This window comes from Sphaerodactylus townsendi, linkage group LG05 (assembly GCF_021028975.2).
Source record: "Sphaerodactylus townsendi isolate TG3544 linkage group LG05, MPM_Stown_v2.3, whole genome shotgun sequence".
Lineage (NCBI taxonomy): Eukaryota > Metazoa > Chordata > Lepidosauria > Squamata > Sphaerodactylidae > Sphaerodactylus > Sphaerodactylus townsendi.
The window spans coordinates 89194132-89212214 of record NC_059429.1 but is presented as its reverse complement, the minus strand read 5'-3'; the positions used below and the strand labels follow the sequence as shown (position 1 = coordinate 89212214).

Here is an 18083-nt window from a genome sequence, read left to right as displayed (position 1 = left end):
GTAGAAAAGCTGAACTACCTTCCTTATCACTTGCTACAAAGCCCCCTTTGCATCAAAGGAGGAAAAATGGGTAAAGGTTAGAGATGAGAAAGAAATGTTTGTCCTAAGGTCATTTTCATCTATTGGAAAGGAGGGGGCAATTTCACCCTCAAAGTTTAACATCATGTCTTTCTACTTTGTGTGACTACTCTTAGGAGACTGATTTATTGTATTCAGAATATCATGAAAACTGCAAGATGATTCCACTACTTAAATCACTAATCTAAAACTTTTAAAAAATCAAAGCTTTTTATTTCATAAATGGCTGTTAGTGAGAAGATAAAAGTTTGGTCCAGATATGGCTGACTTCGCTGTCTCAACCTAAAGGCAAGTCAAGTTTTGAGTATACCACAGGTTTTGAGTTTGGAACTTCAGGGATATGAGGCAAGAATGGAGCCACTGTGTGATACCAAATACTGGCTAAAAGAGGGAACCAGCTAGGCAAAGAAGCCCCTTTGTTATGTGTTATGTGTTGGACCCTTGAAACTTCCAAGCAACATAATTCTGCTCTTTTTTCCAACCCCATCTTAACTCATTTTGTAACAGCAATAAAAGTAGTAGCATGTCCTTTAAAACAACCCCACCTTTCTAGAAATCTACAAGCTTGATTATCTCACCTCTAATCCTGGAATACTCCTGGGACCTTGTTATCTTGACTGGGCTGGAGCCTGCTCAAATACATAGCAACACTACTGTATACAAAACTTTACAGGTGATTTATCAAGTGTTGGTTAGGAATAGCTGGCCTGCACTTCTTACTGCCCCAAGGACCCAAAAAAAGCTGCAGCCTCTGTGTTTCCATTCAATTCCTCTCTCTTGCTTGTTCAACTACAACATTTGTATTTTACCTTTCCTTTTCACTCTGAAAAAAGCCCAAGGGGACTGTAGCTAGCAAGATTTTAATTTTGCTCCAAAACCAAAATGGGTAAGAGAGCACTAGTGAAGAAACAATTAGAAGGGCAGCAACTGCAACCTCTTGGTCTAGCCTGAGGTGCATTGATAAGTGCAACATCGTGAGGAGAAGCTGCCAGTTCTAGAGCCAGCATGGTGAATTTACTGCGGATTAACTCCTGTTCATTAGAGCCCCATGCAGTTGTCTGAAAACTGCCATCAAGTCATGGCCGACTTGTCTTTAGTAATTTGGCAATTAAAGAACTGAAATAAAAACAAAAGAAAGCAGCTCTTGGAAACTGTGGGCTTTTTATCTTGCTTCCAAATATTTCATGCAAATGTTATCTTAATGTGTCCGTATCTAATGCAAGCATCTCTAACTCAAGAATAATGCAAGAGACAAAGACTAAATCAACCCTTGGGTGCCCTTGCCATGCGAAGACATATGGTAGATTCTGCCTAACAGTAATCTCTGATACGACATCATAGAAATGACGACTGAATAAGTTCTGTGTAAAGAAAACTAATGCTGATGCTTGCTGGAAGCATGTGAAACCTTGAAGAGGTCTTATCAACACAGAGTTCTAAGTTCAAGAATATAAACAGTTTCTGACTCAATCTACAGTACAAGTCTGTATCATGTTCAGCAGTGTTTAACACAAGTCATCAAAATGACTTCTAAGTTCAGGGAATCAAACTGTTGCTCTGTAGGGGTATTCCACATTTGGTTTGTAAACCAGCTGATGCAGGAATAAGCTGCTGTTTGGCCTTATTTCTGCCCACATCCAATAAGTGGGGCAATTCTGACCACAGAAATTCTGGGCAAATATCAGTAATTTCTACATATTGTGGATCTCTGTTTTTTTTCCTTCCAGCATTAGATATGCCAGTTAACTGGTAACACATAGTTGGCAAGCAAAATCAGGTATTTTACCTGTAAGAATAAAATAAGGTAAATGTAAACATACTGCCTGTATCATTTGATGAAGACTGTTTTATAGGTGAAAAAGGTCCTTGGACACAGTGTATTTTTCACTGTATAGCCAGAACATTAATGTAGCCATTAAAAACACAAACACAATTGAAAGGTCACAATGTTTGTCGGAGCCAGTGTGGTGAAGTGGTTAACAACAGTAAACTCTTATCTGGTGAACTGGATTTGTTTTCCAAATGAAGCCTGCTAGGTTACCTTGGGCTAGTCACAGTTCCTGTCACAAGGTTTTGTTCTTGTCACATGTGTATGGACCCTTCTGCACAGCCCCAGGGAGCGGCGGGGCACTGGTGTGCATGACACTGGTGCAGCCCTGAGACCCTTCGCACACTTGTGTCCAGGTAGCCCCAGAACTGCCATGTCCCGCAGTGGCGCCTCTGCATTGAGGTGCACCGCTTAAAAAAACTTATCTCCTCTTCCCTGCACAGCTCCATTGGAACAAGGGGACATGCCCCTGTGGCCCTGGCAACACCCCGGAGGTTGGAGGGCAGGAGGTGTGCCTCCTCTTCCCCACGGAGCTCGCAGGGAAGAGGAGGTAAGATATTTTTAAAGCGGAGCACCGAAAAATGGTGCCTTTCACCCAATGCCGTTCACTCGGCACCACTGATTTCTAAAAGACTCACTCATTTAGCAAGTCACGTAAACACCATTGTGGGGGGAATGGGTCAGTGTGGATTCGCACCAGCAGCAATAGCTGTGCAAAGTCCTCCCACACAATGTTGTTTTTACCGGCAGCTCACCGCTGTATACGGCCCATGCAGAGTGGGATTTCGAATCACCAAAGGATGTTTCACACTACAATGAGGTGCTGATAAATAAGCTATAAAGAAGATTCTTCCCCTCTTCTAAGACTTTATCTACCCCCAAAACTATTTATTACTTGTGTATTTTCCTGCTGTCACAGCTGATCTAGAAATGAGGGTTGAGTCACAGATTTAGTCCTCTTAGCAATCAATCTTGTTTAAGACATTTTCAGTGCAATCCTAAAACAGGGTTGTTTGGGACTGCACAGACTCCAAGAATTCCTTTGGTCTGAGTTGCTTTTAATGTAATAGAGAGCACTTCCATTCAAGAAAAAGCTTGACAAGCCAGAGTAGCTTGTCCTCATATGACTCTTTGTTAATAGCTTAATGGAAATTAGCCCAGTTGCCAAGAATGCAATAAAAGATTCACCAGGAGCACAGCAAGAGGTATACACTGTCCTCCACCCCCTTCATGGTTCATACAAAGAAATGTTCAGGAACCAGGATAGAGATAACTGTACCATCTCCCAGATATGACATGAAAAGCATGCATTTCAATGGACCTGCTGTCACTGGTTATTGGGCCGCTTAGTTTAAGTATTAAGGTGATTTAATCAAAAATATACCTTCCAGGGCCCAAATTAGGTCCTTTTTCTTATGTCTACAAATCATGTCTCATAAAATTGCATGCTTTGAAGTATCTTGATTCAAATTATATAAAAGCCGAAGAGCAAAAAAGAAGAAATACAGTCACAGAATGAGTCAAGAAGCACTAAACATTTTCCAGTTTTCACAGATGCTGCTACACAGGGTGCATTCAGTGATACTCATGCATTCAAGGAGTTTCCTATAGCATGGGCTATCCTATTCTCATCTAAAGATCGGGGAATGTTCTAGGTTTGCATGCAGAGGTGTACTGCGGGGAAATATCACCTGGGGCAATACCTGATTCAAGAACATGGTCAATTAATTTAGAGGGCAAGACTCTATGTAAATGAATTCTGTTAAAAATTCCAAGGTGAAACAAAATGTTCATCATTGTGGCTTCTGGGGAGTCCCACTTGGGACTGCGCACGTGTGCCTGACCAGAAGACCACTCAATGAACAACAGTTACAGGTAAGTGCAACACTGTTTTGTCAACATGCTGAGGCTCTGTAATAACATCACTAATTTGCAACAAATACTTGCCAATAGCAAACATGCCCTTGATATTTTACAGGGTCAAAAAGAGATAATATGTACCATCCAGGCTGAAACTACTGCTTCAAAAGCAAATACCTTCCATTGGAGTGAAATAGTTTTTACTTGTAAGTAACAAAGATATATGCACAACAGTACAATTAATTATACAAAACAAGCAATAAAGCAAAGCTAGATAAGTGCCAACCTTGTTAGAAGACTTCAAGGCTGCTAAGTAGAATAGAGATAAGAACTCTCAATGTAATAATAATAGTAATCTGTTAGTTTTTTCTGCTCCTTGCAAACATCCTGGTCAAAACAAACTGTGTTTCTTTAAAATATGCATTTGAATCCATACTCATTGAGTATTTCAGTGTCCATGAAGCCGGGGGGGGGGCACCCAAAGTCATTTGGGGGGGGACCTAGCTACCAACCAAACAACGACACAAACCTGTAACATAACCTATGCATAAATGAGACATTTGAGACCCTGGAAATGGAGATTCCTTACCACTACAAATACTAGTTCTTTCTACTCCATAAGCATGAAACCTCTGAACTCCTCTGGAAGTTTCCAATCAAAAAATGTTCAATAGTCACTTCTGAATTAATTTAATAATAATGATAGCAGTAGAAAATATATAAAAAACAGCAAGGAAAACAACCAAGGTGTTGGACCTCTACGCTGATTATGCGCAAGGTGTCTGCCACGCTACAAAGGAGAATGCTCGTCAAGATTTTTTGTATGGATACATTTTGTTAAGCCCCACTTTCACTTTCCATTCTCTCCGTAGCAAGCAACATCACTTCTAGAACAACTTTAATTTGCTTCACTGCCAGTGTGGGTCAGATTTGCCAGTGACTATAGCTCTGCATCGGATCACAGCCAGTCTACCTAGCATGTCGCCCTTCACTCTCTTCCCTCCCTCACTTCTCTTACCTTGCATGCCACCCCTCCCCCTCCTTCCCTTCCCTTTCCCTCCGCTAGGGTGGGTGGGTCATATCAAGATGCTGAGGCCCCTGCCTCCCCTCCCTTGCAAGCCCCCCTTCACTCTCTCCCCTCTCTCATTTCTCTTCCCTTGCATGCCTCCCTCCCTCCATCCCTCCCTCCTCCTTTGCATGCCACCCTCCATTCCCCTCCCTTCCTCTCTCCCTCAGGCATGCATGTGTTTCCACTTCCACTGAAGTTGCTACTGCCTATGTATTGTTTTCACTACTCATATCTGGCTATCTGAGTTAACATTCTAAGCAGCACGAACATTCTAAGGGTAACAGTTACACACAGGCAGTTGCATGCCCTTCACCATGGAGCGCCAGGAAAAAGGCATTTTACCTGGGCCAGGTGTGAAATTTCAGGTATGTGTAGAACATCTAAAAACACTCACTCACCTGGCTGACTATACTGGCTGGGAATTTTCAGAGGAATTGGCCCAGCAGTTACTGAGTTATACTACCACTAACAAAAACACTGTTAGCTTTTTATATATATAGACTAGCGGGTCCGGCCACGTATTGCTGTGGCTGAGTCTGGTGAAGTGGAAAAGAAAGAAAAGGGGAAGCGAACGGTTCAAACATGTGTCATTGCACAATGCTTGCAAGGGAGGGGAGGGGCAAGGGCCCCCTCCCTCCCCTCCCTCTCTCCCGTTCCCTTGAATGGCAACCTGGCCGTTCCCTCCCCAACGTTCCCCTTCCTCTGCTAGGGTGGGTGAGCCATGTGCAGGTGGCTGATCCTGTCCCTTTCACTCCCTTCCCTTGCAGGCAAATTATCTAGCGTAAAACACGCTGGGAGGCAGGAGCTACTTTGCACAAGTCCCGCCCCTAAAGCGAGTCACTGTAAGAGGTGAAAATGTTGCTTTTACATATACCAAAGAGGTGTTACTTTTATAAACATAAGTATACATGGGACAATGACAATGATTGCCTTATAAGTTATAAAAGAAGGTATCTTTAGGTGTTTTCATAAGGTGTAAGTTTATATTGAGTTATCTACACACAAAAACATATTTTAGTGCACAAATATGGGATTTAGAAGTTTTAAAAGGACATCTAATGGTCACTCTCCTCTCCATGCTTTTCAGGAAAAAACACACCAGACACTGGGAAATACTGAAGTATATTCAATACCAAATCTAAACTTATATCCTGCTGTAGCAATTTATAACTTAGCATATTACACTGTACTAATCTACATATTTGTAGAAGTTAAAATAATGTGTAATGTCTTCTACAAGTGATGCCTTCTCTGTAGAACATTGAAAATATGGAACACTTTAATAATGTATGGAAACACACTATTTCTAATGACTTATTTATATGATTTATAAATGACCTCATTGTCTTTTTTTAAGAATTCCCTGCTAAGAAGTACAGTTTCACAGTAAGGATGGAAGGCAACAAAACCTGTGTGAGGATCAACATGGTGCGAAGGAATATGGTGAAGAAATACAGTGAAGCAATCTATCAAACACCAATGAATTATCTACTAGGGGAAAAACCCAATTCCTGTTTGCAACTGGTGTTCAGGAAACAAGCCAAGGTATTCAAGTATCCCTACTTCATACCTTTAACTTCCCAAACTTTTTCTCAGCAGCAGGTATTAAAGCACTTGAGCTTAGATCCTATGAATGAGTTCTATGTGTGCTAAATAGCCTTTGCCATGGACTGCACTTCCTCTTCTGTTATCACTTCCGTTTGCAAAAGGGCCCACGAAAAATAACTGATCTTGCACAAGTTTTAGTGGAAGAGGAAATGCACTCCACACCAGAGTCTATCTATTAGAACTCATTCGTAGGATGCAAGCTTTGTTCTTTAAGACATAATATTGTGACTTTCCCTGAGCCCTGTGGGGATAGGACAGGATATAAATTTAATTAAAAATAAAATAAATAAATAATGACAAATGCTTCAGCTTAAATATATTGTTTCTTGAACAACAGACACAGAAGAAAGCCAGTGTGGTTTAGTAGATAAAGTACTGAATTAGGATCTAGGAGTCCCAGGTTTGAATCCCCACTCTGCCTCGGAAGTTTGTGGGGTAATCTTGGGTCAGTCACACACTCTCAGCCTAACTTATCTCACAGGGCTGTGGTGAGGATAAAACTGAGGAAAGGAGAATGGTATAAGCTGCTTTGGTGTCATGGGCCCAGGTTCAGCCAGCAAGGAATCCTCAGACAAACAGTACTGGCAGAATGATCCGCTTTCACCAGAGCCCCAGCAGGCTGAGATCCAAGAGCAACCAGAAGCCTTGCAGATGCACAGGCCAGAACTGACAGATCACCCAGCCCACCTGGACCAGTTAGGCAACTCTGAATTCATGGCCATCAAGAGTTACAATTTAAAAGGTGCAGCACGAGGCTGGAGGCCCAGAGACAGAGAATAGTCTTCACAGAAGAAAGACTAATAAAAGACAGAACATGGGAAAGCTAGTTTTGCAGGAGCAACTTTGTAGAAAGCTTGTGACTTTTGCTGCACCTGCTCATGGGCCGCTCTTTCTGGAATCAATGACCCTGGACTGGATTGGCTCACCTGAACTATGCTACAACCCTTGGCTGCCTCATCTGAACCCTGCACCAGACCTGTTTTGCCTGGACTTCCAGTAAGTGTTCTTTGCCTCTTTCTCTTGCTACCAACTGCATTTGATCCCCTCGGAAGTCAGCAAGGCAGTACATTTGGGTCCTCACTGGGGAAAAAGACAGGATATAAATAAATAAACAAATAGTTACCTTGACATTCAGGAACAGCACCACGCCAAATCCCTTTTATGTTATCTTCAGTGGTACAATGAATAGAAGCATCTCCAATTAATGAAAAGCCATTTTTGCATTTGTAAGTCACTGTCGAGTTATAGGGGAAATTCTCATTATTTCCTCCTCCATCATGAGTGCCCCCAGTGATGTTGGGAGGAGAGGAGCAAGTGATTGCTGAAAGATATAAAAGTACTTCATCAAAATAAACAAAAGTTTATGCTGATCGACAACCAACAGAGAACTCTTTGACTATGATCTTCCTAAATGACAGTGGTGTGGAAATAGCTTTTATTTGGGGCGTATTCACTATCCCAGGCCAAATTCTGATATGCCATGAGGTGCAACACCCCCGCTTCTGTTTTGGGGGGCTGAAATCATCATGTTTCACTCAGACCCCTTCCACACGGACCAATAAACACAGGCTAAGGACAGTAAAAAAAACCATTTTGGGGGAACTTCGCACAAATCTACATTTAAAAATTTTTTTTAATTATCTACACACAAAAACATATTTTAGTACACAAATATGGGATTTAGAAGTCACAAAGAATATACCCTTCACATAATCACAAGATTTAGTAGGTGAACTCTGAATATAAAGTCCATATATAGTATCTACACTTGAATATAATGAGGTTGAAAGCCTGTTAAGTTGGATGGAATCCAAAGAGAGATGGGAGTATGATGCTTAGTATATTCCATTTGACTTGTGTATTTCTTATTATAACCCAATTAAAAGCACACCTGCTTTAAAATAATGAGCTAGCAGAAGAAGAAAGGTCAAGGGTTAGAGGGGAATAATAGGTGATGTGGTGATGTAGTAGTTTATAATCATGTTTTTATATTTGAATGCTTTTATATTGTAGCTAAATCTTAAAGAGTATGTTAATCACTCATGTTCAATATATGTATCCTAATGCTGCATGTGTAATGGATCCTGCTATAAATGTTATTCTCTCAGTTTGAAGTGTAAAATAGCTAAAACAGCTTGCTTCTCTAGACCCTAATCAGTAGGTGCTATTAAGCAGAAACTCCATTCAGAAGCTTCTTAAGACCTCCATTCAGAAGCTTCTTAAGAGCTAAAGTATTTTTCTAAGATGCTTCAGAAGCCTAGTTTCAATAGTCATATACAGTAATGGAATGCAGGTCAGGAAAACCTGGGTTCTTGTGTCAAACAGACACCTGCTGATAAGAGGGCCCCTCGCAAGCTTGGTATAGTGTCTTCAAAGCAGGGGAGTGGGTCAGGAAAACCTAGGTTCTTGTGCCAAGAGGTACCTGCTTATAGAAGGCTAATATCCTGTGCCAAGATAGAAGGCCTTTGGATGAACCTGATGAGCTTGTTAAGGGGTGTTTGAAATATGATGGTGTCTTCACAGTAAGATAAGGGAACCAAAGACATGGCAGGTGCATGAGATAAATCATGAAGACACTAACCAAGGGTTGACAACTAAGAAGAACCAAAAATTAATTACAGGAAATGATCATATAGAGATGTATTAATTGAAGGAGATACCACCTGGTATATGACATAATATGCTTAAATGAATTGTAATCGGTTGTGGCCCTCATCTCCTAGCCAATGGAGAAGTGAGGGAGGGGTTGGGTGGCCCTGAATATAAACTGTTGTAGAACAAAGAAAGTGTGTGCCTGCTACTGGGTGGACACCCGATCTTGCAAGACCGTAAACCAATAAAAGCTTTGTTATCTGCTTCACCAACTTTGTCCAGATTATTCTGAGGGTCCTTGGACCCACGTTTCTAACAGTCACCCCATGTTATTTCCCTAAAACCGGGTTTTTTGAGAATCACACTATCCGTGAGTCTTTTGAAAAATCCCAGGTTGCAGCCGCTTGTGAGCGAACAGCTGGGCAGGAGGCACTTTATTCGGCTGCGCTTTCCTTTTTTAAATTTCCCAGCTTCCATCTGCATAGCCATGCAGGTGCAAATGGTTGTATCGTGGTATCGTGAGATGTCAGCATGGCTGTGGGGGTTCATTTGTGCATGCCTGTGTAGCTACACATCTGTGGGAGATAAATAAAAAATGGACGTGTCTCCATGCGAAGGAGCGAAAGCAACCTACATTATTTTTGTGGGCTCCAATCGCTGCCTGCACAGATGCAGGCAAATGGGAAAACAGGAAAGAAGGTTACTGACTGCAACCCACTATACATTTGCTGTGTGGAAAGGGCCTCAGCATTGCAATCTTTAGAATATTGGTTATAACCCTAAAGCCTTTAATGTATACTCTCATTTGAAGTGTAATTTTCTGTTGATTAAATTCCCTTCCACTGTTGCATACTTAAAAACTAACAATATGATTCATTTATTTTTATCTATTTACATTATTTATAGTTGGTCTTTCTCTCTGGGATTCAAAGTGAATTACACCAGATATGTCAATATAATCAACAGAGTGGGACATCCAACAGAAAATGCAATAGAATTTGACGTGTAGAAATCTGCAGAACAACTAGAGATGAAGCACAGCATAAGTATTAAGATAACACATTGAACAAATGCAAAAATTACACAGTATGAACCTGCTTACAGTAACAAATAGTATGAACTATACACAGTTAACAGTCCTTAACCATTTATCTCAAGCTTCTTTCTGAACCTATTTCAGTGCAACTCTATTTCCTGTATAGAAAGCCCTCTCAAATAATTCAGTTTTGCATAGCTTGCAATAAACCAGTTGGGTAAGGAACCTTTCTGATTTTATCAGGCAGACTATTGCATAAGGTGGGGAGATAAACAGAGAATGCGTATGTACACGTATTTGTTGATGCAGACTATCTTGGTCACCGTTCTGAAAAATGAGAGGGGCCACATCTCCTCAGAGCACTTAACAATGTTTCCCCAGATTACTAAATTATGAAGGGAGTTTTGATTCTTGAAAGTTTATACCCCCCAAATCTTGTGGATCTTTAAAGTACTACTGGAATTCTTAGATCAGTGTTTTCTTTAAAAACTTTAAGGATATTTTCTGTTCCAATGTCTACAATATGTTCACATTGTCTGGGTTGAAAAAAACCTCTGCTACCCCAACCGCACCTCTTCTCTTGGGGGGGAAAAATTTCCAAATCACTGGGTTTTTCTGGTGTTTTATACCCCAAATGCTTTTTACTCACAGGAAAAATAAGCAATAAATGACCATGAGATCAGTCCTAGGTAGGCACACTCAGAATCTTATTCAGGTCTGTTCAGTGAGGCTTATATTCAGTGCTCTTAGGACTGTACTTATTCTTTGGAGATGCAGGCTGCAATCTTTAGAATATTTTCGTGGGAGCAGGGCCCACTTACTAGAATAGACCAGGGCCTACTTCTGAGTAGGCGGGCTAAAGATCACTCTCATTGTTTACTAATGAAAACCATGAACCAGTGTGGCATGGTGGTTAGAAAAGATCAATTGATATTCTAAATGAACAAATGTAGTTTTATTCATTTAACAAGAAAATAATGCCTAATTAATATAATCTTGATAGATTGGGTACTAGGGAAGTTAACTGTCACTTTGTCAGTGCTGAACATAGATAATTTGTTAATAGGCAATTTTATAAAAGGGGTTTTGGGCTGATCTGCATATTATTTCCACCCAGTGTTTCAAAATGATACAACAATGCTTGCAACCTTTCAGGTTTACTTGAAACAGCCAAACTGACAGTTGCTCTTTAATTTCCAGAAAATGTCAAAGTTGAAAACAACTTTAAGAGTTAACTGTTTAAATTTGTTCTGCAGTCACAAATATGAGTTGCTTTATTACTGGGCACCATAGGAGCTGGAATGAACCAGGAGGTTCCCAAGCCTTTTGAGCCTGCAGCCACATTTGGAATTCTAACAGGGCATGGTGGGCGCAGCAACAAAATGGCTGCTACAGGAGGCAGAGCCAGCCACAAAATGATTGCCACCACTTAACTTCAGTAACCTTGTGCTATTGTGGCATCTGCTGCTAAAGCAATATTTTTAAAAAATCTGCACAGCCAATCAAATCTCCAATAGTCAATCAAAAACCTTGCTGAGCAAAAGCTCTACTTGGCCCACCCACTTCTTAAAAACACTTGGCAGGCACCAGAAAAAATGTTGGTAGGAACCATGGCACCCATGGGCAACATACTTGGGACACCTGCAATAGCCCACTGAGTAATGACATGTTGTGGGGTCATGTAGAGGGAGCCCATGCTAATTTTTATCTCATGTGAACTTCAACTCAATTTGCAGAGGTTTAAAGTTGGTGTGGGGAGAAGAAACAATGTGCACTTCCCCTCTGGGGTCTAGGGCTTCTTACACTAGCCGAATAATGTAGAATGAAATGACACTGCAGTGACTCATAACAGAGATGTGGTGTTGAAAATAGCAAATTTTAAAGAATTCCGACTGTTATTTTTTTGCAGAAGATTTTCTAGTTCTAAAAATTAATTTCTTTAAAAAGTTAAGAACAATAGTTTGGTGTTATTGGTAATGCACTACTTGGCAAGTTGTATTTAATTATATTTATCAGTAGGACCATTCCTGAGTACACGAGTCCCTAGTATGTTTGAGCCTGTAGGTAACCTTAAAATTCTGATATAGGGTGAAGAGCACAACTACAAAATGGAGGCCACAGGAGGTGGAGTCTACCACAAAATGGTAAGAGTGACAAACTAGTATCTGAGGGACCTGGGTTCAAATCTCTACTTGTGCCAGTCACACACTCTCAGCCTAACCTACCTCACAGGCCAGTCACACACTCTCAGCCTAACCTACCTCACAGGGTTGTTGAGAGGATAAAATGGAGGAGAGGAGATTGATGTAAGCTGCCTTGGATCCCCACTGGGATGAAAGGCAGAGTATAAATGAAAGGTGTTCGCTGGCACCCATGGGCACCATGCTGTGACCCCTGCTCTAGTAGAAAAGAATCTATTCAAGCAGTTCTGAATCAGATTTGCCTCTATCTGATATGGAATGATCACTCACAATTCTTTGGTTATGCTACTAACCACAGTGGCGTAGGAGGTTAAGGAGCTCGTGTATCTAATCTGGAGGAACCGGGTTTGATTCCCAGCTCTGCCGCCTGAGCTGTGGAGGCTTATCTGGGGAATTCAGATTAGCCTGTACACTCCCACACACACCAGCTGGGTGACCTTGGGCTAGTCACAGCTTCTCGAAGCTCTCTCAGCCCCACCTACCTCACAGGGTGTTTGTTGTGAGGGGGGAAGGGCAAGGAGATTGTAAGTCCCTTTGAGTCTCCTACAGGAGAGAAAGGGGGGATATACATCCAAACTCTTCTTCTTCTCTTCTATTTCCACATCAACACTTTTCAGTACTTACTTTCCCCCCTTAAGTTTAAACAATTTAACTATACACTATGTTGTCCTTAGATTTTTAGAAATACTGCCAAACTTCCACGTGAAAAGTTTTGTTTCAATACAAACGCTTAAACTACACTTGATTTTTTTGTCCTTAATCCAATACTTCAGTTAAATTACTCGTTCAAATTGGGTCATGAAGTTAACATTCTTTTCTTTTTCCAAATTTTGTTTATTAAATACAAGCCAAAATAAATAGGCTAAATATGATCATGCTGTATTTAGGGCATTCAAACATTGTTCAGTTCAGTTTTCTGTGGAAACCATATATCACTGACTCACATATCTCTAGAAGAATTACAAATATCAGGTTTATGCTATCACTACTTGCGTCACAGGAAGAAACTTACGTTGACAATCTGGAGGCTCCTTATCCCATTTGGCAGCATTACTCTTCATTGAACACTGGGTAAAGGGTGATCCTATTAATTGGTACCTAAAAAAGAAGAAGAGGCTCACTTATCTTTCTGCCTGTAATAGCTCATCACTATAAAACACATATTTTTCTATTATAAACCAAAGGAAATCTTAGCTCAGATAGTCTATTTTGAGGATTTCTCCCATTAAAACTATAGGCATGAATGAGGTTCGATCCACATTAAGCGATTTCTTATATGGACCTTGGCCAGACGTACACTCTCAGCCTGATCCTGGCAAGTATTTGGATCAGAGACCTACAAGGAATGGTAGCATTGTGAGGCAGAGGCAGGCAACAGCAAACCACCTCTGAATGTCTCTTGCCTTGAAAACCCTATAACGTTGCCAGAAATCAGTTGTGATTTGACAGCAACCCCCTCCCCTCAGCCAAAAGATCTGTAAAGGTTGTGCACATAACCCAAAGGGGTTGTAGTCAGTGGTGGGATTCAGCAGGTTCGCATCACTTTGGCAGAACTGGTTGTAAAAATGGTGCTTGTAAACAACCAGTTGTTAAATTACGTGAATCCCACCACCAGAACCGGTTGTTAAATTATTTGAATGATTGAATCCCACCACCGGTTGTAGGGGGAGGAGAGAAAGTCATGCTCCATGGACAGGAATCCTTCCACAGAAACAGTCTTTTGGATCCAAACCATAATCACTCCAATGCCTCTATTCGCCTGCAGCAGATTTGCAGCTATTTTGAAAAAACTGTCCCCTGCCTCTTTGCTTCTGAATCAAATTCAAGGTAATCCATTTATTTTAAAGTCCTGAATGCTCTAAGATCAGGCTATGTAAATTATGATTATCTTCTACTGTTTATCCTGATACAAACAGAAAGGAGAAACAGAACCAGGTACCATTTGCATTTTCCCCAAGCCTTCGCTTAGGTTACTTTTTATTTCCTTTTCTTCCTCTTATTACATTTTACAAAGCAGGTGTACAAGATGAGGGTGGCTAATTAGGGTTAGATTAGAGGAAGAGCTGTTAACAGATATTCTCTTGATTCCTTTACACAATTTCTCCTTGAAATCTTACCGGTAGTACTTTTTCTAGAAAATCTGGAGTCAATTTCTAATTTATTCCAGTGTGGTCAAACAGAAGTTCAAAGAGAAAGGACATGAAGTGGGGGCTCTAAAAATGTCAGACTTGCACTGTGAAAGATGCTTGGAGGCAGGCAACATCTTCCCTAACCTTCTTCCTGGTAGAGCACCTCCCCTCCCCCGGGTATGTCAAATAAAACTATTACAAGGGCTAAAGTTGCCAAAGAATGCATTAGTTTCTTTTCAAACAGAAATGGAAGAGAAATCCCGCTTTTAAAAGAGGTGCCAGAATTCAGTGAATCAATGGCTATATCTAAAACATAAATTTTGGCAAAAGAAATTTCCCTCACCATAACACCACTAACTAGAGATTTTTTAAATCCTTTTTTGATATGTTTGATGACACTGTTTTACTGAGAAGTCTAGTACTGGGAGATACATAGAAACATAGGCTGTTTCTCCATAACTTTTTTTTCTCAGCAGAAGAACATGTGTGTGTATAAAGTACCATCAAATTGCAGCCAATTTATGGCAATCCCAATAAGGAGTTTTCAAATCAAAACACGATCATCACATCTTTTTAATTATTGGGATACAGTGATTTTTTTTTTGCAAGAGATCCAAACTGCAAACATTTGACATCTTTTCCCCCAATAGTAATTTAAAGCAAGAAACAATGGTATTCTTACTGAACTTTCTCAATCTTCTGCAGGGAATGACTTCAACCAAGTTTTCCCAAAGGTTCTATACCCGGCCTATGTCAAATCCTTTGAGCTTGAAAAAAAAATCATGTAGACCATGGATTTGATATCATAACACATATTTTGCTATAACACAATTATGTAGCTCAACTAGTACAATTAATTCAATGCATACCCATCATCACAGATGAAATTTACTTTTGATCGATACAAGAGATCAGTTACAATAACTACTCTGCCATTTTCTGGTTTTCCTGGATCACCGCATGATTTTCCTAGTGGAGAACAAGATGAATAATTAGCATGCTAGTCTGGAACATGGCATTAATTGAGAATAATTTAACACTGGCTTGGGAACAGAAAGAAATGAAGATTGCATATGACCCAGCTCCCTTTTCAAGAAGTACTAAGCTATACTGTTAGACAAATCGAACTTGAAACTGTATGGAATTTTAGAAGCAGATGTCAACATAGTGTGAGTAGCTGCTGTTGGTACAGGTGGTGATAAGAAAAGAATGACCCTGTAACATCCATATAAGCCCCAATAATCCAGGCTATCTGATTGTGTCAGATGTCAGAAACTAAGCAGCATCGACCCTGGCAAATATTTGTTTGTTTGTTTGTTTTTTAAATTTTATTAAGTATGAAAAATTAACAATTTGAATTTCAGTTATTACAGGATTTACAGAAATTGTTACATATAAGTTTTTACATAAAGTTATTACGTGAAAAAATCTATCCATTTAAAAACAACTCATTCTAACTTATACATTACAGTTTTAAAACTAATGTACTTCCAGCTAGGATACATATAATCTAATACATATAATTCAGTTCAATTTTGATCTATCTATCTATCTATCTATCTATTTTATTTATTTATTTATTTATGTATTGTTTCGATTTATAAACCGCCCTATTCCCTAGGGGCTCAGGGCGGTGTACAACATTCACATATACAGTTAACCGATAACAATAGTATAATACTAAAATCCATTAAAATTACTTAAAAACAGCGGTTAATATCATAATAAAGTACCCTATAGTCCAATTCAATTAAGATCACCCCAGTAAAGAAAGGGGGGAGGTCAGGTTCCTCTCTTGGAGGATAATAAGGTGGTAAAGTGCATCAGATGGTATGTGCAAAAAAGCAGGGGAGGAAGGAGAGGGGGAGGGGAAGGGGGCGCCACTCAGCGACTGGGCACTCCAAAGGCCCGGTGGAACAACTCGGTCTTACAGGCCCTGCGGAATTCACCAAGGTCCCGCAGGGCCCGGACAGCTGGAGGGAGAGTGTTCCACCAGGCTGGGGCCAGGGCCGTGAAGGTCCTGGTCCGTGTGGAGGCCAGCCGCATCATCGAGGGGCCAGGAACCACCAGCAAATTGGCCTCTGCTGATCGCAGGGGCCGAGTAGGGGCATATGGAGTAATGCGGTCTCTCAGATACGAGGGTCCCAGGCCGCGCAAGGCCTTAAAGGTTAAAACCCACACCTTGAAAATGATTCGGAATTCCACTGGGAGCCAATGCAGCTGGCGCAGCACAGGTTGAATATGATCACAGAAGGCGCCCCCTGTGAGCAGACGCGCCGCTGCATGTTGGACCAGTTTCAGTTTCCGAATCAGGCGCAAGGGAAGGCCCACGTAGAGCGAGTTACAATAGTCAAGCCTGGAGGTGACCGTTGCATGTATCACCGTGGCCAGGTCTGCCTGAGAGAGGAAGGGGGCCAGCCGCCGGGCCTGCAAAAGATGGAAAAATGCAGTCCGGGTTACAAGGGCCACCTGGGTCTCCATTGAAAGAGACAAATCCAGGTGGACCCCCAGACTGCGGAAAGAGGGGGTCGGCGCCAAAATGGTCCCCTCCCACTCCGGCGGCTGGAAATCCCCCGCCTCCCCATTGCGGCCCAGCCAAAGGATCTCCGTCTTCGATGGATTCAGTTTCAGCCTGCTCTGCTGTAACCAACCAGCGACCGCCTCCAAACAATGCTGTAGAGCTGCAGGGGCCGTGACGGCTCCCCCCTCCACCAACAGAATGAGCTGAGTGTCATCAGCATACTGGTGACAAATCAGCCCAAAGCTCCGTACCAGCTGAGCAAGTGGTCGCATATAGATGTTAAATAATAGCGGGGACAGCAGCGCTCCCTGAGGCACCCCACATTGAAGTGGGCACCTCCGGGAGGCTTGGTCCCCGCACCACACTTGCTGGCAACGGTCCCGGAGAAACGAGGCAATCCTTTGAAGGACAGTGCCCCATATCCCGGAAACGGTGGGTCATATATACTTGTTGCTGTTTTATACAGAAAGTATATATACTAAATATCCCTTTCCTGGTCTGTGACTGATAGCACTGACCCCTGTAGCGTGTATGTGAAGTTTGGATTTTTTGCCCCTATGTGCATCACTTTACATTTTGCTACATTGAACTGCATTTGCCATTTCTTAGCCCAGTCACCTAATTTATCAAGGTCCGCTTGGAGCTCTTCACAATCCTTTGCGGTTCTCACCACCCTACATAATTTGGTATCATCTGTATTTTCTTCATTATTAAAACTTTTGGAGCAATGTTAATTACATATTAGTTAATTACATATTATATTTCTGTGATCACTCAAATCTCTAAAAACTACAGTCATTTAAGCACCACTAAACTAATTTCTAAAGTTTCTAAACATCTTCTAAAATTTTTAATGTCATAAGATTTGTGGCTAGAAAGAACTCTAGGTGAAAGCAGCTCTTGCATTGTTGTTAGCTGCTGAAACAGTACACTAACCTCTACAAAAAATAGGAACTTCTGACCAAGAGTTATTCTGAAGACAAGTAATAACAGGACTCATTCCAGGGATGCTGTCATAACCTCGGCGACAGACATAGGTCACAGTGGTCCCAGGTGTATAGTAATTCTTTGTCACCTCCTCTGGCTTTGGAACAGCATATATTAAACTCTCTGGTACTGGACAACTGCCTGGTAATAAAAGCAGATAGAAAAACTGAAAGA

At 41.2% G+C, this 18083-nt stretch overlaps 1 protein-coding gene across 13 annotated transcripts in view; it reads right to left on the bottom strand.

Annotated features, from left to right (window-relative positions):
- Positions 1-18083, bottom strand: part of LOC125432699 (complement receptor type 1-like) — a 68098-nt gene that overhangs the window by 41389 nt on the left and 8626 nt on the right. For all 13 annotated transcript variants that reach the window (XM_048496538.1, XM_048496540.1, XM_048496542.1 and 10 more), the window contains 4 exons: positions 17859-18050; positions 15271-15370; positions 13285-13370; positions 7567-7764 (listed from right to left, as the gene is read on the bottom strand). In XM_048496538.1, coding sequence (XP_048352495.1) covers positions 7567-7764; positions 13285-13370; positions 15271-15370; positions 17859-18050 — 576 coding nt within the window. The remainder of the gene's footprint in view (positions 1-7566; positions 7765-13284; positions 13371-15270; positions 15371-17858; positions 18051-18083) is intronic.